We start from the raw sequence: 20,588 nt of genomic DNA on the forward strand, positions 1-20,588 counted from the left end.
CGTCTGGAGACACTCCAGCTTTCCAAATGAATCAGTTGCCAAGCATCTGAATTCTGATCATGGATGTTTGGCTAACAGACTAACCTGGCTGGTGTCCCACTTATACCCTTATACCTTCGTCCGCACCCAAGAAGACTTTCCCGCTCAAAAACGGTCTTCATGCTCTGGAAGTGGTCACCATTGATTTCTTTATTGAGGTGGAAGAATAGCAAGAGCACAAGAAGATGCTGAAGGATGCAGGGGACATTCCCAGCTGCAGCTGCAGCACGGCACTCGTGCAGCCAGTGCGATTTCAACACACAAAGCGCCTCAAGGACACGGGCGGTCTCAGCAGAGGAACACGGCAGGCTTTGTTGTACACACACACACACACACACAGAAAGAGGGAGCCGGGTCTCCTTCACCCCACCCCTGCTTCTCGTTCTCCGACTTCCGCAGGGGACTCCGTTCCACTCACTCGTGAAAGCCTGCCCAGATCCCAGCCATCATCTGATCCCTGCCAAAAAATTATTGATCTTCTGAACCAGGGAGGGGAAAGAGGGGGGAATGGAGGGTGGTGGGGGGTTTTTTGTTCTTTTTTTTTTTGATCCGGTGTTTTTGTTTTTCACAACTTGGTCCCCATCGGTCTCGGCTGCTCCGGGGGTGGGGGGGGGGAGAAGGAGGAATTGGTGTCTTCAGTTTTTCAGGATGGTTTCGTAGGCTTGGAAAATGTGCTGAGCGACCTCCGGGGCGCGACACTTCAGGGAGAGCTGCAAGGAAAGAAAAGAAGGGTGTGAGGAGTACCTGAAGGGGTCCTCGGAGTAGGCGACGGGGTTAGTAAATCAGAAGTGGGGTCCAAAGGCAGAGGGGGAGGGGCGAGGAAGGGGGCGGAAAAAGCTCAAAGATTAGTCGTTCAGAGCGGAGACCGAAAAGCCAGCAGCTGCTGTGAACAAACCATCCCGTTAACCGACAGAAGAGAATATCGCAGATAGTCCTCGATCTTACGACCACGACCGAGCCCAGAATTTATGCGGCTAAGTGAGCAATCTTTTTTTTTTTAAGTAAGCTTTGTCCCATTTTATGACCTTGGTTGTTAAGTGATTCACTGCCACTGTAAAGTTAGTGAAACTTGTTTGTTCAGTGAATCTGGCTTGTCGGAAGGACGCAAAAGGGGATCGTGTGTTCCCGGGGACGCTGCGACCATCGTAAATACATGATGGGTGTCTGCATTTCGATCATGTGACCACGGGGATGCTGCAATGGTTGGTAAGTGTGGGAAAATTGGGGTAACGCAAGAATGGTGGTAAAAATAGGGCAAAACTTGCTTAATCGCCGTCTTGCTTAGCAATGGAAATCTTGGGCTCATTTGTGATCGTAAGTTGAGGACTACCTGCATTGAGGACCACTTGGGACGGGTATGGTTGGTCAGAAACCAGACAGACGTAACCATTGCAGCCAACGGTTGCTGGTACTGCCAGATCCGCCGCCTTCGGCTTGGCGTCTCGCTGGCGTCCTGCCATCAATCGGGAAAGGAAGGGGGGGGAAGCAAATGGGCAATAAAGCTATATACCTTTATGATTGGAAATTGGGAGGGGGGGAAATTGACAGTTGGGGAAGAACAGAGCAGTTTGTAATCCGGTTTGCATTGGCACGCTGGCATTTTCAAGGCCGTCTGCCCTAAGAGTGGACCTTCACCAGCCCGGACACCTTAGCGTTTCCCAAAATATCTCAGCGGTGCCGGATTGGTTACGCACAGATGAGATTATTGGTGTGTGGGGGGGAACAACTGGGATAACCAAGGGGTTACTTTTGTATTGTTGCACGGGAACTTCAGATTCTGTGTGACGCTGCTGCAATCTGCATCTTTTACTAAGAGGGTCTTTAAACCAAAGGGAATTGAGAGTTTTACTTTCCTAAGAGATCAGAAGTGGGGCAGCTCTGACAGATATCCTGTAAATTTCTGCAGTCTGCAACTCCCCACCCCTCCCTACCTCCCAATGGCAAAAAAAAACCCAACCCAACCCCCCCCTCCCCCAGCCATTTCCTAACTTGCATTGAGCGGAGGAAATGCATGTTTTGCAGTCAGGGGCGTTAAAAGCCAGGCTGGAATGGAACAGTACAAGTGGCCTTGTGAGAACAGAGTGGCTGGCTGGCTGGCTGCCGAAAATGGGAAAAAGAGAGAAGCAAAAGGTATTGAGCTAACCTCCAGATCCTGTAAGTTGAGGGGGGGGCAGGCCCGAGGGAGGGGGCCGGTGGCCAGGCAGCGACGGAACGGAAGGAAACGACACAAAAACAAAAGGAGAAAAAAAAAAGAGAGAGAGATTACATTGCCATCCGGAGGAGAGGAAAGGCAGGGAGGAAACGAAAGGCAGTCCTCGCTTACAACAATTCACGAAGTGGCCGTTTGAAGTGACAAAAAAAAAAATTTTTTTTAATCACCCTTACGACCGTTGCAGCATCCCCCGCTCGGCAACTGACTCGTATTTATGAACTGCCCTTAAGTCGAGGACTATCCTGCATTCTAACGCCTTGACGAATTAATAAAACTTTGAAAGGAATACATCGGTTGAAGGGATGGAACAAAATCTAGAGCAAAAAGCCGGAAGGGAGGCCTAAAATTGTGGGATTCCCACCCCAAACCGGACCGGGAGAAAGCCATACCGTGAAGTTCAAACTCCCGGGCTGGATTCTCAGCTCAGCCAGGACCCAGATGCCGTTGGTGAGCTTGAGCGATTGGTACAACATGTCCTGCCCTTCCACATTCCTCTTGGCAATGGTGAAAATGTTATTACCTTGCAGCTTGCTGCTCGCGGCCTCTGTCCAACCAGAAAGAGAGAAAACCACATTGTCAAAAGCCAAAGAGAGAGACTCCTGGCCTGGCACCAAGACGGGCTTCCCGGCTTTTAGAGGTTAAGAAATTCCTAGCAATTATTCGAATAGAACAATAGAGTTGGAAGGGGCCTTGTAGGTCATCTAGTCCAACCCCACCACCACCACCCCCGGCCCAAGCAAGCGACCCTACACCATTTCTGGCAGATGGCAGTCCACTGGAAATAGATTCAGGCTTGTAAGGGCATCATTTTGATTTATTTTTTTTATTTTAATTCCATTTATATCCCGCCCTTATCCGAAGACTCAGGGCGGCTTACCAGCTTTTGATCATCATCATCAAAAAGACAAAAAAAGGGATTGCTGGATGAGTCACTAGGAAAATGTCTCCAGTTTCCAGCCTGTTTTTAAAAATTCAGAACAATTGGGGGTCTGTCCGGGACAGCCCCGTTTTGAGCAACGGGCCATTCCATTCATATTCACGATGGGTGTTTCAAGCTGGAAAGGTTGGGCGTGGCCTTATTCTCGTCTCACCTGCGCTAAGCGGACACTCTTTAATCTGGAACTGGGCTTCATTCTCATTGGGAATGTCCTTCCACGTGGCCAGGAACATCTGCCGTTCTAGCCGGAAAAAAGGAAGCAAGTTGAAAAACAACAACTTAGAATTTAGAACTTACAAATCACGCTTGGCTGCTCTCAGTGCCCCAGCACTGCACTCTCTCAAAATAAAACCAAGCCAAAAAAAAAGAACAGAAATATAAAACGTAGTTTTGTTTAGCGAGGGTTCAGAGTCACTGAACAAATGGGGCCAGAAAAGTTGTACAGTGGGGCGAATCTCAGTTAACAGATTTCTCACTTAGCAACATAAGTTTAAGGCTCAGTTGTGGTTGTTAAGTCAAGGACTACTTGTAATTTGGACCATTTTCCACCCGCCAACTTACCCATTTTCCCGTCTTCCACAAAGAGAATGTACAGGGGATACAGGGTGCTGAAGTAGAACACATCAATGTTGTTTTTCACAGCCACCTGAAAGCAAACAGAGAACATTTGAAGCCCATTAACAAATGTCAGAGTTGCACTGTGCATAATCAAATGGTCTCCATCCTCCAGAGGTGTTAAAACGTCAACCCCTGGATACATCTGGAAGACATCAACCTGGGGAAGGAAAAATACAAGTAGTCCCTGAATTAACAAGCATTAGTGACTGTCCCAAGTTACCAACGGCACTGACAAAAAAGTGACTTATGTCCGGTCCTCAAACTTATGACCATCACAGTGTTCCCAGGGTCAGATGATTAAAATTTGGGTGCTTGGCAACCGGCATATATTTATAACTCACCCAGCTGGCTTTCACACCTAAGGCAGAACTAGAACTCACAGTCTCCTGGGTGATTGGTCCAAAGACACCCAGATGGCTTTTATGCCCAAGGTGGGACTAGAGTCTCCTTGTGATTGGATCAAAGTTACCTAGTCAGCTTTCATGCCGAAGGTGGACTAGAACTCACCGTCTCCCATTTTCTAGGCCAGCAGTTGAACCAGTACACCAAACCGGCTCCAGGTGTTTAGAGAGAGTCTTTTCCAAGTGAGCTGGATCCACCTCTTCTCCCCAGAGATGCCATTCCCAACAATCTTGGGCCCACACGCTGAGCCTGGCTGAGCTTTAGCCCTTCCCGGCATCAATGCTGCTTGGCCTTTTAAAAGACCCCCGTTCCCTCCTCCTCCTCCAATGCCCCTTCAGCTCACCTGGAGATTATTCAGGGGGTCCATCTTCATGACTGAGCCAACAGTGTTGAGGGGAAGAGAGATCTCCACATTCTGGTTGGGGGCGAGAGGGGTGTGGACTTGCAGAGGGGCAGCGGGGGCCAAACCGAAGCTGGAGAGAAATGGCCAGAGAGAGATGGGCAAACCATACATTGGTGGGCAGTAATTTCAACAGAAAACAGCTCTAGAATGAGTTGTGCCCTTCCTAAATAAATTAAAATAAAATAATAAAATAAAATAAATAAATAAAATTTTTTATTATAAAATAAAATATAAAACATAAAATAAATAAAATAATAAAAAATAACAAATAAAATAACAAATAAAATATAAAATAAAATAATAAAATAAAATAAAAACAAAATAAAAACATAAAATACATATATATATATTATATATATATATATATATATATATAAATAATAAAATAAAATAAAATAAAAAATGAAATGAAATAAAAAATATCAAATATACAAAAATGAAATATAAAATAAAATAGAAAAAATAAAATAAATAAAATAAAATAATAAAATAAAAAATAAAATTAAACAAATAAATAAAAAATACAAATACAAATACAGTAAAGTGAAAGCCACATTCAGTTTGAAGGGCAGTTTCTGGAGCCTTCTCCAACCTGGCTGGCTGGGGATTCTGGGGCTTGGACTAGGCCACTCTGCCAGCTAAGCCTCTTCAGCCAACTTCTTAGAGGGTTTGGCATCATGGAGCCGACCGCTCAGCATAAAGGCCATCATCATCAGAGGCTGCCAACCAGCTGGGGGGGGAAAGCTTTTTACCTGTTCCGGTTGAACTGGATGGCGAAGTCCGACATGACCTGCAAAGCTTTGTTGGACAACGTGAGGTCCATGCAGAGAGAGCCTGCCCGGCGACTGAACGTTCCTGAGATCTCCAGGCCTTTGGCTTTTACCGCCGGGAGCCACACCTGAAACCAGAGAGGACCACTCAAGTCTTGGCCACCAGCTCCTCCAGGGATGCGTCAATCATCCAGGCCAAAGGTGTCTAAAGGTTGAATCATGGCAACTAGACCAAACTCGGCTCCTCTGAGACGACTCTCTGACTCTCTGCCTAACGAGCCTTGCTCTGACGGATGAAGTTGCTTGGACGAGCAACGAAAGGTCTCAGATGAAGAAAGTTTGGTCCAGTTGCCGTGAGCCAACCTTTAGGCACTTTTGGTCGGGATGATTTGGTCCAGTGCCTGGCTGTTGCTGCTGAGAAACTCTCTTTTATGACTGGGGAAGGATGGTGAGGGAAGGCCCCAGCAACCATGGACCGTGGCAAGACCTGGCCAAGAGAAACTCAGTTGCCCTCACAAGGCTTCGGCCAGCAAGAGCTTCTACGGGACGCCGCCATCTTTGGCTTCCGGGGATCCAACGAGATGAAGGCTACTCACGGTTTTGGGAATAACGTGGGAGCCTGACAAGTTGCTCACACCTCCGGCCAGGTCAAAGAGGTCTCCCAGCCCACCTCCGAGGGGTCCTCCCAGGTTTGAGGGGATGACTGTACTGGGGGCGGCAAAACTGGGCCCTCCCATCTGCAGGAGAACAAAAGGGACGGCGTTCTTGGAAGTTTGTAATGCTAATCGGAAAGAGAGAAAAGCTATTGCAAAAAAGCTGGGAAGAGGAATCCCCAAATCAGGGAACGCGGGAGATCCCTTGCACAGGATCCCCAGGAATGAGACATCTCGTCCCTCAAACTGGCAGGAAGACCGGGAGCCATCCAATGGCTGACTTGGGTCAGCACATCCATCTTATATTTAAATTGGTCCTGAAAATACGGTACTCCTCAACTCTTACAACTGCAATTAGAACTAAGAAGAGATTTCCTGACAGTAACAACAATTAACCAGTGGAACGACTTGCCTCTAGAAGTTGTGGGTGCTCCATCACTGGAAATTTCCAGGAAGATTTGTCTGAAATGGTATAAGGTCTCCTGCAGGGGGCTGGACTAGAAGACCTCCAAGGGCCCTCCCAATCCTGTGATTGTATGTTCTATGTTCTAAGACCGACCATGAAGCTTCCCCGCAAAGCTCAGAGTTTGACACGTGCAAAAACTGGAGGTTCCTAAATGTTGCAAAGCCCCCACTTTGACGCGCTAAAAGATTATCCGACTCCCACAACCGGGTTGCTCTAGATTTTCTGATCAGCATCTGACATGGCAAAGTAGCGCAACGCACAACAGGACAAGACGGATTCAGAAAGCGGAGGGAAACTTGGCTAATATATATTAGCCCAGCAAGTTCCACAAATGAATGAGAACTGGGATTCTCTCGCTGCGGATTTTCTGGGGAGAGGCCAAACGGGGAACCCTGGTGGGTGGGTGGCACCTCAGTCGTATGCCCCATTTGCCAAAAGGGGAAGAGGATAAGGGGGGTGGGTGGCGGCCTCACGGAACGCAAGGCCCGTTCTCAGAAACGAGTAAGGAGAGTGGAATCCTACCCCTTCGGCTTCTTCCCCCATCTTGAAACAGAAGCAGGAGGTGAAGAGAAGAGCAGCGGCAGCAGCGGCAGCAGAAAGAGAACGGAAGAGAGGAAGGAAGGAAGGAAGGAAGGAAGGAAAGAAGGAAGGAAGGAAGGAAGGAAGGAAGGAAGGAAGGAAGGAAGGAAGGAAGGAAGGAAGGAAAGAAAGAAAGAAAAAGAAAGAAAGAAAGAAAGAAAGAAAGAAAGAAAGAAAGAAAGAAAGAAAGAAAGAGGAAGGAAGGAAGGAAGGAAGGAAGGAAGGAAGGAAGGAAGGAAGGAAGGAAAGAAAGAAAGAAAAAGAAAGAAAGAAAGAAAGAAAGAAAGAGAAAGAAAGAAAGAAAAGAGGAGGAAGGAAGGAAGGAAGGAAGGAAGGAAGGAAGGAAGGAAGGAAGGAAGGGAGACAACAGGGGAGGGGTGGAAAGTTAAGTTTGCTCAGCACACAACATGGAAAAGCTACAGAGAAGCCTCGTATTCTTAGCCCAGCAAGTTGGCATCAACCAAAGTGGCTTTTGCTAGCCCCTAATCAAGAAGAACAGAACGGACAGGACAAAACAGAAAATATGGAATGGAATAGAATGGAACAGGGAGAGAGAGAAAGAAAGAGAGAGAGTGCCAAATTTTGCCTAGTGGTTAAGGCACCAGGCAAGAAAGCAGAAGGCCAAGAGTTCGAGTCCCGCCTTGGCCATGAAGGCAGCTGGGTTAACTTTTGGGCCAGTCCCTCTGCCTCTCTCAGCCCAGCCCACCTCACAGGGTTGTCGTCGTGGGGAAAACAGGAGGAAGGAAGGGAATATTAGCTATGTCGGCCGCCTTGAGTTGTTTGTAAAGTTAATAATAAAGGCGGGATACAAATAAATAAAATAGATGAAAAATAAAGAAACGGATTCAACAGAAAGTATGGAACGGAGTAGACCAGATGGAGTGGAACGGAATATATGAAATGGAATCGAACTGAATAGAATATATGGAATGGAATGGAATGGAATCCTATGAGCCTTCGGAGAAATTTGCAGACCTTCTAGGTTTTTTTTTTCCTTTTTAAAAGCCTGTCAGCGTTTTTTTGGGGGGGGTCCTTACGCAAGAAAAAAAACATACTCGACTGCCTTATTTTTTTTACTGCAATGACATTTTTACTTGCAGGGGCTTCTGTTACAGTTCAGAGAAATGTGCAACCTCTGGATCTTTTTTTAAAGGATTTTTAATTTATTTTTTTTTGGCAAGAGCTTCTCAGGATTTGGAGGCCACCGAACGAGAGTGAGAGAACCTACCAGACTTTCCAAGCCACCGCCGAGAAGGTCCACGCCTCCCATCTGCACCGACGCTGTCGCAATCGGAGGGCTGCTGACCGGCGGTCCGAGATCAAGGTTCAACAGGTCCCCCAACAGATCTCCCTGGGTTGGGATGACGGCCGGCTGCTCCGAAGGCGGCACTCCAGCGGCCACAACATCTGGGCTCTCTGCACTTTCGCTCCTGATGGAAGGGCAGGAAGGGGAGAGGGTGGCTTTTTCAAGGGGAACAGCCTTAAGACTGTTTTTGTTGCAGACGTACGCAAGCACACACCACGTGGCCAAAACAGGCCGTGTGGGGCAAAACAGAACGGGCTGCCATCGGAGTTCAAAGGCTGCCTCAGTCGTGAAGCTGGAAGGACCGTCGTGAATCAATCAACCTGGTTGAATTGACTCCCTAGATCAGCGTTTCTCGACCTTGGCAACTTTACTTCAACTCCCAGAATTCCCCAGCCACAGAAGAATGAGGAGAAGCAGGTTGTGGTCCCAACTCAGCCCTGGAAGCTCCCTCAGCCCAAGCGCCACCACGGAAGAGTCACTAAGGTTCTCAACTAGGAGCGGGAGAAGCATCTTGGGAGACTTCGGGTCAGGTGATGCGTCTCAGCTCGGCCCGCCCCACAGGGTGGTGGTGGTTGTTGTTGCTGCCAGGAAAAAACGGGCCCCCCACATGAACGCAAGCCAGGCAACCAATGAATCGGTGGGGATTTCGGAGTCTGACTTACGAGCCTGTCCGGGGAGGGAGGCTTTTGTGCACGGCGCCCCTGCTCCCCTCCACAAACGCGCTGGGGGGCTTGTGGTAGACCGAGGCCAGCGTGCCGATGTAGCAGATCAACTCGTCCAGCAGGGTGGGCTCGATCAGGTCTGTCTCCTCAGAAATGAGAGGCTTTTCGGCCAGGACCACTTCTTTGGCTGCCACGGGATCCGTGGAGAGCAAGCGCCAGTAGATGTAGCCCCTGTCCCTCAAGTCGGGGTTATCCGAATCCTACCAGGTTGGATGGAAGGAAGGAGGAAACGATCGATTTACCACAGGGCTAAAGGAGGCGGTGGGCTTGGATGCGAAGCTGGCTCAGGCCCAATTAGTCCCTGAACAGGAAACCCCAGCACTGGAGGCGGCGGGAAGTGAGAAAGATTCCCAAAAAGCAGAACGGGACAACTCAGTACGGCCAAGGAGCCGTGCACCAATACGGCCACGAGGGCTTTTGCCAGCTTTTTCGGTGGCCGTTAAGGAGACCCTCGTGTTGGGGTGTGTGTGACATTTACCTGCGTGGCCAGACTCAGCACTTGCTGTACCAGCTCTTGAGTCTCGGTGGGCTTCTTCAGAAAGAGCTTCACGATGGCCGTCAGCAGCTGCAGCTGGACCTGAACGGGGCACGAAAACCCAATCAGAGGCTAAAAGACGGCAAGCTGGTTCGTTTCTTGCTGAAGGCTCAGACGAAACCCCAGGAGGAGGCACTCAACGGGGGGGGGAGTTGACCCCAAGCAAGAGACAAAGAGGGAAGACCATGTCCCATCAGCGTACATTTGGTCCCCAAGCTCTCCAGTGGAGTGGCAGGCGCACGAGCATGTGCAAAGTTCCATTTGTGCGATCTGTCTGTCTATATATCATCTATCCTACCCATCATCTGTCTGTCTGTCTGTCTGTCTGTCTGTCTGTCTGTCTGTCTGTCTATCTATCTATCTATCTATCTATCTATCTATCTATCTATCTATCTATCTATCTATCCCATTTATCTATCATCTATCCCACCCATCATGTCTGTCTGTCTCTGTCTGTCTGTCTGTCTATCTATCTATCTATCTCATTTATCTATCATCTACCCCACTCATCATCTGTCTGTCCATTTATCATCCATCCATCCATCCTCTTTTTCTGTCTATTAATCTATTAATACACTAAATGAATGTCTGTGAGTTGAGCACTAGCTGTAGTTTGGGGCACCCACCATTCCCCCCCGCTTCCCCCAGACCTAACCAGCCCAGGGCCACCACCTGGGTGCTTTCGTCGTGAAAACCCTCCAGGAAACTCTCCAGCAGTTCGTCCGCGTTGTCAATGCGCTCGGCGTATTCTCCCACGATCCAGATCATGGCGGCCCTGGCTTCCGGTTCGTCCAGCGAGTCCAGGTTCTCGCACAAAGTAGCGATCACACTTTCATACCTGCGAAGAGCGGGAGACGATAGGAGTCTCGGGTGCCCCCAAGGAGAACCTGCGAGCTGCAAAGATCAGACTGGCCAAGGAGACATGGAGACAACCGGCTGCAAACTGTCCATGAAAGCCGGTTCACACGGATTCACAGGAAGGGAATTAAGAAATAAAAATAAAAGACATCACTGTCTCAATCGTTACCGGGAACAGATGGGAAGCAGTTCAGTTGTGGGGAACCTTGCCACCGAACACAGCCATCACGGAGCCAGAATGACCATGTCAGGATGGTCGTAAGTCGAGGCAGCTACGTGACTGATTTGATTTTTACAGCGTGTTGTGAATGCAGAGGTTGTTAAGCAAGCACCCTGTCTGCAACGGCTGTTTTTGGCTGGAAATGTCGGTTTCTGGCAAACCCTAACCCCTCCCCTTACATTGCAGTAAAAATTTTTCTAGAAATCAGCCGTTCCTATTTGTGAGCTTCTCAAAGCCTGGAGAAGAGCTGAACCCTTGAAATTTCCTTCAGCCTGACTCTGGCCTGCTCCATCCTCTGCTCTGGATTACTCCTGGTTCCTAATGCAGAGCAGGAGGAGCATCCAGGACTCGAACTCAAATCCCCTTAGCAAGTTCACAGCCACAACTGCTCAGCCTCCAAAAAAAAAAAAATGCTCCTACTTGTTTGGGTACTTGCGGAAAATGTCCTTGATGACCACAATCGCTTCCTGCACCACGTAGTTGACCTTGGTCTGGATGAGATCCAGCAACGTGCTCACGCAGCGCTCCGCGGATTGCTGAAACGGAGGGAAAAAAAAACAGGCCGGGTCAGTCAAGAAGTTGGCGGATGCTCCAATCGTTAACGGAAGGGGAAAGCGAGGAACGTCCAAGTGTTATCTTGCAAGCGAGAGTTTTGCTGTGGTTTTGCTCTGGTGTGTGTGTGTGTGTGTGTGTGTGTGTCAGGAGTTAGTGCTGTTGTGATGGCGCTAATTTCTGTGTGCTTCTCAGACCCGTTGCTGGGAGATGGGTGGCTGGGAAGGAGGGACGCTGGGGGGAGGAAAAAGAGTAAGGGGAGAAGGGAAGGAAGTGTGGGGGGGAGAGAGAGATGGAGTGGGAAGCAGAGAAGGGGAAAGAGGGAGAGGAAGGAGAAGGAGATCTGGGCAGAGAATGAAGGAAGGAGAGAGAGAGAGAGAGAGAGAGAGAGAGAGAGAGAGAGAGAGAGAGAGGGAGGCAATGCAGGGGAAGGGGAAGAAAGGAGAGGAGAGGAGAGGAGAAGAAAGGAAAGGAAAGGAAAAAGGAAAGAACGTGGATTCAGGAAGCCAAAGATTTTTAAAAAAGATAATAGTGACCCTCAGCTTCTCCCTGGTGGCTGGGGCATTCTGGGAGTCGAAGTCCTCCCATCTTAAAAGTCCCCAATCTTGAGAAACACTGGCCAAATCCGTGCTCCACAGCCCCAATGAGCAGATTCATTATTCAGATGCCATGTTCCTTCTTGCCAAGGCTCACCTCAACCTTAATGGCGCATCGGCCAATGGCCCGGACAGCTTTCCTGACAAAATCCACATCTACTTCCGTGGCGTATTCCTTTAACTCGGCAAGCACCTGCGAGGGAGCAGAGAGGGGAACGAGATCGGACGTGTTAGCGCGGAGGCAGCCACTTGTCTCTCCCAGAGGGAAGGTGGGCATTCAGTGGAAGGAAACCAAAACACATCCTTTGGGAAACATAAGGAGGTGTGAGCATGTGGGGCGAGTTCCAGATCTGCAAAAGGATCATGTGAAACAAAGATTCAGAAACGTGCTGGGGTCTCCCTGGTAGACGGCAACAAAACAATGTGTGCTGTTGTTGCAAATCTGATTTCTCCCGTCTTCATAAGAAGGAACATTTCTCCGATGGAGGGAGGGAGGGAGAGCTAACAGTCGTAAGTCACTTTTTCCAGGGCTTGTTGTATCTTTGAACAGTCACTAAATGTAACGGTTGTAAGCCGGAGCACTGCCTGCATGCAGGGCCCGGTGTGTTAGTGGGGGCGTTCCGCAAAAAGTCTACAAACTCTGTGGGTTTCATTATCAAAACACTGGAAGTTCTCCAACATCTGTCTGGATCCTTGATGGATCTTAAAAGAGCTGGCAAGGGAGGCAGGCCGAAGTTTTCCTTTAAGAACTTTACCTGTGCGATGTTGGCCTGGGAGGCCAGGCGGATCATAATGTCCAGCTTCTCCAGCTTGACGTAGATGGGGTCGTTGTACTTCACGAAGAAGACTTTCATCTCGTGCTTGAGAATTTCAGGCCTGGAGAAGAAGAAGACAAAAAAAAGGAAATAACGAGTCGTCAAAGAGCCTTGGTGGAGCAGTGGGCTGATGCCTCCTTAAGTAACACCAGCTGCCTGCTATGAGTGCAGGTTCGAGTCCCACCAGGCTCAAGGTTGACTCAGCCTTCCATCCTTCCGAGGTAGGTAAAATGAGGACCCAGATTGTTGGGGGCAATTAAGCTGACTTTGTAATAATGCCGCTGGGGTGTGTGTGAAAGCCCTAATAAGCAGGCATATACATAGAATGAAGGCTACTGCTAAGCTTGTAAGCCGCCCTGAGTCTTCGGAGAAGGGCGGGATATAAATGGAATTTAAAAAAAAAAAAAGAAAAAAGGTTGCCTAACCCTGGTCTAGTGCTGGGAACGCTTGTCCTTTTCCACCTGTCGCCAGGTGTGCAGGGGAAACTCACCTCTTTTGCACAATCAGGTTGATGTTCCGGAGGGCCACGTACTGCAGCTCCGGTTCGGCGGAGAGCAGAGTGACCAGTGGGGGGGCCAGCTTCTTCAGCAAAGTCCCGTAATAGTCTAGATCTTTCGAGAGCATCTCGGTGAACTTCATCAGCACCTTCACGGCGGAAAGGACCACGGCCGAGTTGGCGTGGGATAGCCGTGGGGTCACCCGTTCGCAGATGCTGAAAAAAAGGAAGGCAGGGTGGTGGTGTGGGGGGGGGGGCTCTTCCAACTCGGAGATCCAAAGCACAGCAGGTCCAGGCTAGCATCTTTTTCCGAGCTTCTTCATTGGGTATTATTAATTTCCCACCTTTAGGATATATACTGTATTTCTCCGAAAATAAGACCAGGTCTTATATTAATTTTTGCTCCAAAAGACGCAACAGGGCTTATTTTCCAGTTAGTTCTTATTTTTGGGGAAAATGTGCTACTAAATACGTCCATTTGGCTGAGGATCTTAACTGGGGCTTATTTTAATTGGGGCTTCGAGTTTTGGGGGGAAAAATAACGCCGGCCTCACAGGGCCAACCAGACAGGAAACGCAACCCGGAAAAGCTAATACTACAACAAACTACATTTGCAAAGTGATTAAAAAGGTGTGAATCTTAAAAGCTCCCATTGGGCACACAAAGAGAGAACGGCTGTTCCTTCGTCGCTGTCAGGTGGTTTCTTCTTATACAGCGCACTCGAGCAAGCGAGCCAAGCTGCAGCTCTTACCTCTGAGCTTCACGATCATCCTTGGGCATATAGTTGGCCAGGCAGTCTAAGATGAAGATCTGCCCCCATTCGGTGCATTCGTTCAGAGCAGTCAGAAGCTTGTTGATGGACTGCGGGTTCAAGTCGAGGAGATTGCTGCTGGGGTGGGACTCGGCGATCTCCGATAGGGCCGCAACCGCATTGGCAACCACCTAAATAAAAGAGAACAACCTCGAATACAGACCCACCCACCCCCACCCTTGCAAAGGATTCTTCTTCTTCTTCTTCTTCTTCTTCTTCTTCTTCTTCTTCTTCTTCTTCTTCTTCTTCTTCTTCTTCTTCTTCTTCTTCCTCTTCCTCTTCCTCCTCCTCCCCCCAAAGATTTTAGTACCTTAATCAAAAGATTATCTCAGCTCCAAAAAAAAGGTGCTCACCATTGGGTTGGAATCTGAAATGAGATCTTTCAGCGTATCCAGGAATCCTTGGTCTTCCACCAGCTGGGCATTGATGTCATGCAGCTTTGCCACACAGACGGCAGCCGTCTTGCGCACGTATGGGTCCTCGTCCTTCAGGCATTTCCGTAACGGCTCACAGAGATACTCGGTAATCTTGTCAACTCGGATGCAGCCCATCGTACGGACGGCCAGGGCTCGGATCAGGGGGTTTGCATCTTCGCAGTCCTAGGGGAAAAGAGAGAAGCTGAGGGGATCATCCTGCCTCTTCCAGTTACTGCAATTGAGCCAAGTTTCACCTAATCTGTACCTGTAGCCATTTGATGAGGTACAAGTACAGAACCTATCGGTAGCCTCCCACAGCAATGAACAAGAACACATTCAATTTTGCAGCTAAGATTGTTGGACGATGTGGGACAAAAACAGCCAGGGAAATAATGAAACCCTGGGAAACGGGCCCCTCATCACTCAACAGGAGGGCTGACTTACCACCAGCCTCTCAAGTACTTAGAAGGCGAGGGCTGGGCAGCACAAGGAAAGGACAGCCAACGACTTAAAAACCAGCCATCGACACATCCCAATCAGCAGCTAAAAAGCCACATACAACAGGCACCATACAAATATCACGCACAGAACAGCACACACTCGTCTAGAGAGAAGTTCCCTTGCTCCAGAACGAGTCCAAAAGCTCGGAAAACTAAACCTTCGGTCCCAGCGACCAACCCAGATTGGATCCTGCAATGTTCTCCTGAGACACCTCTATTCACCTTCATTCGTAAGTCCAGATTCACCTAATTTGAACTTGTGAACAATTGTCACGAACTCAGCGTAAAGAGGGATCTAGCATGGATTACACCGAGGAGACTTTGGGGGCACGTTTTCTGACTTTGCCAGCTCACTCTCCAAAAGCCTCTTGTCCGGCTGCTCCCTCACCCAAAAGGCACAGCCGCGCTCACCTTAACGAAGGTGTTGACCGCCATGATGGCCATATCTGGCTGACTTTTGGCGTAGTTCATCAGATACAAGTAAACCAGCTTCTTCAGCTCCAGGTTGTCCGTCTGCATGCAGTTCACCACGTCGGGGAAAAGAGCGCTGGGGGAGACCAATGGAAGGTGTGTTAAAGGATCGCACAGGTAGTCCTCAACTTGCGGGCCGCAACCAAGCCCAAAGTTTCCGCTAGTAAGCGAGAGAGTTGTTAAATGAATTTTGCCCCATTTTACCACCTCTCTTGCATGGTTCCTAAGTGAACCGCTGCAGTCGTGAAGTTAGGGACACGCTTGTAAAGTGAAGCTGGCTTCCCCCTTGACTTCGTTGGGTCATGTGACTCAGGGACACTGCAACCGTCGTAAGTGTGAAGCAGTTGCCAAAAGTATCTGAATTTGGAGGACGTGACCAGGGGGATGTTGCAAATGAAAGACTGCTGAGGGAGCAACCTTTGTCCTGATAAAACAAGCTTCTTGTGTGCTGAAATTAAATATCTAAAGAGCTAGTTTGGTCTGGTGATTAAGGCACCTGGCTAGAAACCAGGAGACAGCGAGTTCTAGTCCCGCCTTAGGTATGGAAGCTGGTTGGATGAGTTTGTGCCAATCACCAGGAGGCAGTGAGTTCTAGTCCCACCTCAGGCAGGAAAGCCAGTTGGGTAACTTTGGCCCAATCACCAGGAGACGGTGAGTTCTAGTCCCGCCTTAGACAGGAAAGCCAGCTGGGTGACTTTGGGCCAATCACCAGGAGACGGTGAGTTCTAGTCCTGCCTTATGCATGAAAGCCAGCTGGGTGACAGTCCCTCTTCTCAGCTCAAGCCACCTCACAGGGTTGTCGCAGTGAGGAAAACAGGAGGAAGGAAGGAGCATTGTACGTTTGCTGGCTTGAGTTGTTTATAAACACAACAGCGGTGGGATATAATAAATAAAACAAAGCGGCAGACAGACGGAGGGAATGCACAGGGCTCCTCCTGTCCCGCAAGGCGTACCTGACATCCTTGCCAACGGTCATGGAGGCGATGACTTTCTTCACTGCCTCCTTCTTCTTCTCTTTCTTGTCACTGTTCAGCTCGGCCTTCAGTTCAAATATTTCTCCTGGAAAAGAATCCAGGATGTGCATCAAATGCGGGGAGGGCCCGATTCGCGATCAGGGCTGAGCCCCAAATTTCCTCCGCTACGCGAGACCGTTTTTAAGTTTCAGCCACGGCCTTGCCGGCTGCTAACTGAATCGCGACTGCTGCGATTTTCACAAGACAGCGATTCTGCTTTGATCCGTTTTGCCTCGAAGCGAGATAAGTCGGCCAATAAATTTAATCCAAGAAAATTAAGAAACCGAGGCAGCCCTCAGCCTCTTTCCCCCTGGACTTGGGTGTTCTGTGAATTCTGCCTGGAGCACCAAGCCCCACCCGCCGGCTTACCTTTTTTGGTGGTGGTGAAATACTTGGAGTCGGACATCTCGACGGCTGGCTGGTTCAGTCACCTCTGGAAGAGAAAAAGTGAGAGAGATTTAAGAGGGGAAAAAGAAGCCATGGGTTGTTGTTGTTGTTGTTTTTAAAAAATGGGTAATTCTCGAGGATTAGCAGTAGGAGAGGGAAAATCAAGGAAAGGACTAATTTAGGAAGGAAGGAAGGAAGGAAGGAAGGAAGGAAGGAAGGAAGGAAGGAGGGAGGGAGGGAAGGAAGGAAGGAAGGAAGGAGGGAGGGAGGCAGGGAGGGAGGGAGGGAGGGAAGGAAGGAAGGAAGGAAGGAGGGAGGGAAGGAAGGAGGGAGGGAAGGAAGGAAGGAAGGAAGAAAGGAGGGAGGGAAGGAAGGAAGGAAGGAAGGAAGGAGGGAGGGAGGGAGGGAGGGAGGGGAGGGAGGAAGGAAGGAAGGAAGGAAGGAAGAAAGGAAGGAAGGAAAAAATAGGATGAATGGGAGGGAGGCAGGAAGAGCATGGGGTAGAGCAAGGGGAAGGACAAGAGGAAAAGGAAGGAAAGGAAAGGAAAGGAAAGGGGGAGGGGGAGGGGAAGGGGAAGAAAAGGAAAGGAAAGGAAAAGAAAGGGGAAGGGGGAAGAGAGGAAAACAAGAGAGGGAAAACCAGCCTTTGATGGGTCTTATCTGGAACTTTCAAAAATGCAAAAACGGTTCGGTTCCCTCCGGAAGCCTAAGACTAATCTTATTAGCAGCTGCTCCACAAAGGGTGGGGACAAAACCTCCCAGAAGGTTAAACTGGATAAAACAACAGTTGCTGCTGTTGTGGTTGTTGTTTTCGCTTGTCGCAAGACAAAACAGCCCCTGCAAGGGAGTTAGCAGAAAAGGACAGTCTAACCCCGCCTGCCCCCCCCCCACAAACAGGATGCTGGCTTGCGAAGGACATTCGCCGTCTCCCAAAGGAAGTTAATTAACCCGGCCAAACTAGAAAAAACCCGACCGCTTTACGGGAACAAGAGTCCCCGAAAGGCCGTTTACCGACACTAAGCGAGTCTCGCCCCATTTTACGACCTTCCTTGGAACAGTTGTCAAGTGAATCAGCACAGGGGTTAAATTAGTAAGCTTATTAAGTGGCTTGCCCTACTTGGCTTGGCAGGCCAGAAGGACTCAAAAGGGTGTCACATGACCCCCCCTCCCCCTCCGACCCCCCCCCCGGGGACGCTGCCACCGTCATAAATGCGAGCCAGTTGCCAGAAGTCTGACAACTGCAAATGGCCCCGTTAAGTGTGGGGAAACGGTCATAAGTCGCTTTTTTTTGGTAGCTTTCGGGCGGTCGCTAAATGAACCGTTGTCAAATCCAGGACTACCGGGAAGCAATAAAGACCCCAACCCAATAAAGACCCCAACCCACCTCACACACACACACACACACACACACACACACACCGTTTCCTTCATTCTTCCCAGAGCTACACACACACACAAACGCGATTATGTAAGGCTACAGATGTTGGGCGGTGAGAGTAAGGATAACAGCTTCCCCTTCCTTCTCCAGCCCCCACCCCCCACAATTTTGAGGCCTTCCTTGGAAGTTTTACAGTGTATTTGCAATGCGGGGGTGGGGGGAACCTTCCTTAGGAGGCCATCCAGCCCCCTCCCCAGAGACAGAGGTCTCCCCAAAGCAGGTAATGGAGCAGTGGGGTTGAGGAGGGGGGTCTCTCTCTCCTGGGAAAGGCAGACAGGTGTGTCTTTGGGGAGGGGGTCTTCTGCTTCTACCCACCCCGCCCCCGAAAAACGGACATGGGCAGCAAAAAAAGAGAGGAGGGGGTGCTGTGACTGCCCCTCCCCAAGAGCCACACACTTGGGGTCCCCTATGGCTCCCCACTTAGCAAGACAGACCAAGGCGGGGGGCTGGATCTGGTTCGGCCCCCCCACCCGGAAGAAAGCCCCCCCCATCCTTCTTCTACCCAGGCAGGTGCGCTCCCCCTCGCCCCCCTCTCCCCCAAAAGCAGGGGGGGTCCTTGATCGCCCCTCCCCCAAAGAGATCCAAGGGCAGCTGGGGGTCCCCCCAAGCCCCCCCTCCCCGAAGGAGCCGCCGGAGGAGTTGCTCTGCAGATCCAGGCCCCCTCCCCTCCCCTCCCCACACTTCCCGGCCGGGCGGGGCTTCTCCGGCTCCCTCGGCCAGGCAGCTGCCGGCGGGCTTCCCCAACCCGGCGCCCCCCGTACCTGCGCGGCGCTCAGCTGGGGCTTCGGCCCGACGGAAGTCTCGGGATCGCGGACGCCACGCAAGCGCGCTCCCGGGCCGGCCAACGGGGAGGAGGAGGAGGAGGAGACCGGAAGGCTGCGGGAGCGCGCGGGCAAAGTCCGCGGGCGCGCGCCGGGCCGATTTGCAGCGAGAACGCGCCGGGCGCCCGCAGCAGAGAAGCAATCCGGCCGGGGGGGGGGTTGGGGGGGGTTTCTCCGTGCAGAGCCCCTTGGAAGGGAAGCCCCCCCCCCCACACACACACACGCGCGCACACACGCGCGCACACCGGCTGCAGGGCGGGGACTACAACTCCCAGCATGCCTCGCCGGCGGGGGGAGAAGCTGGGCGGGGCTGCGTGTCGCGATCCCCAACGTGGCGCCCTTTGCAAGGCTTGCCCGATGAAGAGCGTAGGAGTGGGAAGCTGCGGCAGGTCGAAAGCAGTAAACCCCCCAACACACACACAAACACACACACACACATACACACACACACACACACACACACTGTGAGATGAACTCAGGAGAGATCGTTAAGGTGCTTCCAAGTAAAAGAGGCAGGATACAGAGATGCAATCATTATGAAGCTTTATTCATCGATAGATTATATAGAAAGAACTATATGGCATGGAGGCATCCATGCTTGTATGATAGAGAGAGAATGCATGCAAGAGAGAAAGAAAAGACGAACAAAAGAGCAGCCCCTGAGCAGAGGTATTTATGGGGGGTCTCAGCCCCTCCCTAACCATAAAACACACTCGCCAATGGGGCTGCAGGAGCCGGGGACCCCTGACCCACCAGTGGGAGCAAAGAAGCCTCTTTGCTCCCATCTGATGACCTATTTGGGGAACTGCCATGGGCTGGCACAAAAACATCTAACACACACACAAACACACACACACAGAGCTGCCACAAAAGGAGCAGAGCATCTGCAAACGGCCAACACCGCCCCCGCCCCCCGGTTTTTTGGAGGTAGTGGTTACTGGGCGATGCATTCCTTAAACCAGGGTTTGTCAAGCTTAGCGACCCTATACCATTTTCAGACAATTGGCCCTCCGGTCTCTTCTTGAAAACCTCCGGTGTTGGAGCACCCACAACTTCTGGAGGCAAGTCGTTCCACTGGTCAATTGTTCTCACTGTCAGGAAGTTTCTCCTTAGTTCTAAGTTGGCTTTCTCTTCATGACCTTTCAACCATTGTTTCTTATCGTGGAAACACCCCTCCCCCCCTTCCCGTCTTCTCTGTGAGAGCCCCTCAATACTGGAAGATGCTTGGAATCACAAAAACATAGAACGATGACTTTGGAAGGGACCTTGGAGGTCATCTAGTCCAACCCCTTGCTCACGCAGGAGACCCGATGCATTCTGGACAAAGGGCTGTCCAGGGATGGAGCCCCCCGCAACTTCTGAAGGCAAGCCGTTCTACGTATGCCCAATATAGGCGTTCAACTCTCTCGAGAAAACAACTCCTTGCTAGAGGACCCCCACATCCAGGATCACTCCCCACCCACCCCCCAAAAAACCCTGCCCTTTTCAGCAGGAAACTCAACCTGGCTGCGCCTTTTCCTCTCCTCTGCAATCCAACAATGCTGACAAAGCT

At 50.4% G+C, this 20,588-nt stretch overlaps 1 protein-coding gene across 1 annotated transcript; it reads right to left on the reverse strand.

Moving 5' to 3' along the window:
* Positions 1–171: 171 nt before the first annotated feature.
* On the reverse strand, positions 172–19,056 carry AP1B1 (adaptor related protein complex 1 subunit beta 1). Its single transcript, XM_083373371.1, has 21 exons — positions 18,977–19,056; positions 16,760–16,823; positions 16,331–16,436; positions 15,318–15,453; positions 14,344–14,589; positions 13,931–14,121; positions 13,174–13,395; positions 12,624–12,744; positions 11,966–12,061; positions 11,141–11,256; positions 10,315–10,480; positions 9,586–9,684; positions 9,048–9,307; positions 8,308–8,509; positions 5,978–6,118; positions 5,364–5,509; positions 4,552–4,681; positions 3,750–3,834; positions 3,343–3,429; positions 2,641–2,795; positions 172–749 (listed from the first exon to the last, which is right to left on the reverse strand). The coding sequence occupies exons 2-21, from the start codon at positions 16,794–16,796 to the stop codon at positions 675–677; spliced, it is 2,817 nt and encodes a 938-aa protein (XP_083229497.1). The 5' UTR covers positions 16,797–16,823; positions 18,977–19,056; the 3' UTR covers positions 172–674.
* Between the last annotated feature and the right edge of the window lie 1,532 nt (positions 19,057–20,588).

Source organism: Vipera ursinii, assembly GCF_947247035.1.
Source record: "Vipera ursinii genome assembly, chromosome: 14".
In the NCBI taxonomy this organism is placed as follows: domain Eukaryota; kingdom Metazoa; phylum Chordata; class Lepidosauria; order Squamata; family Viperidae; genus Vipera; species Vipera ursinii.

Excerpts from the sequence above, each read along its gene's own strand:
- AP1B1 (XM_083373371.1), bottom strand. The coding sequence starts at position 16,796 with ATGTCCGACTCCAAGTATTTCACCACCACCAAAAAAG. Across the intron at positions 9,685-10,314 it reads TTCACGACGAAAGCACCCAG|GTCCAGCTGCAGCTGCTGAC; the intron begins GTGGTGGCCCTG and ends TGCCCCGTTCAG. Across the intron at positions 4,682-5,363 it reads ATCCAGTTCAACCGGAACAG|CTTCGGTTTGGCCCCCGCTG; the intron begins GTAAAAAGCTTT and ends ATTTCTCTCCAG.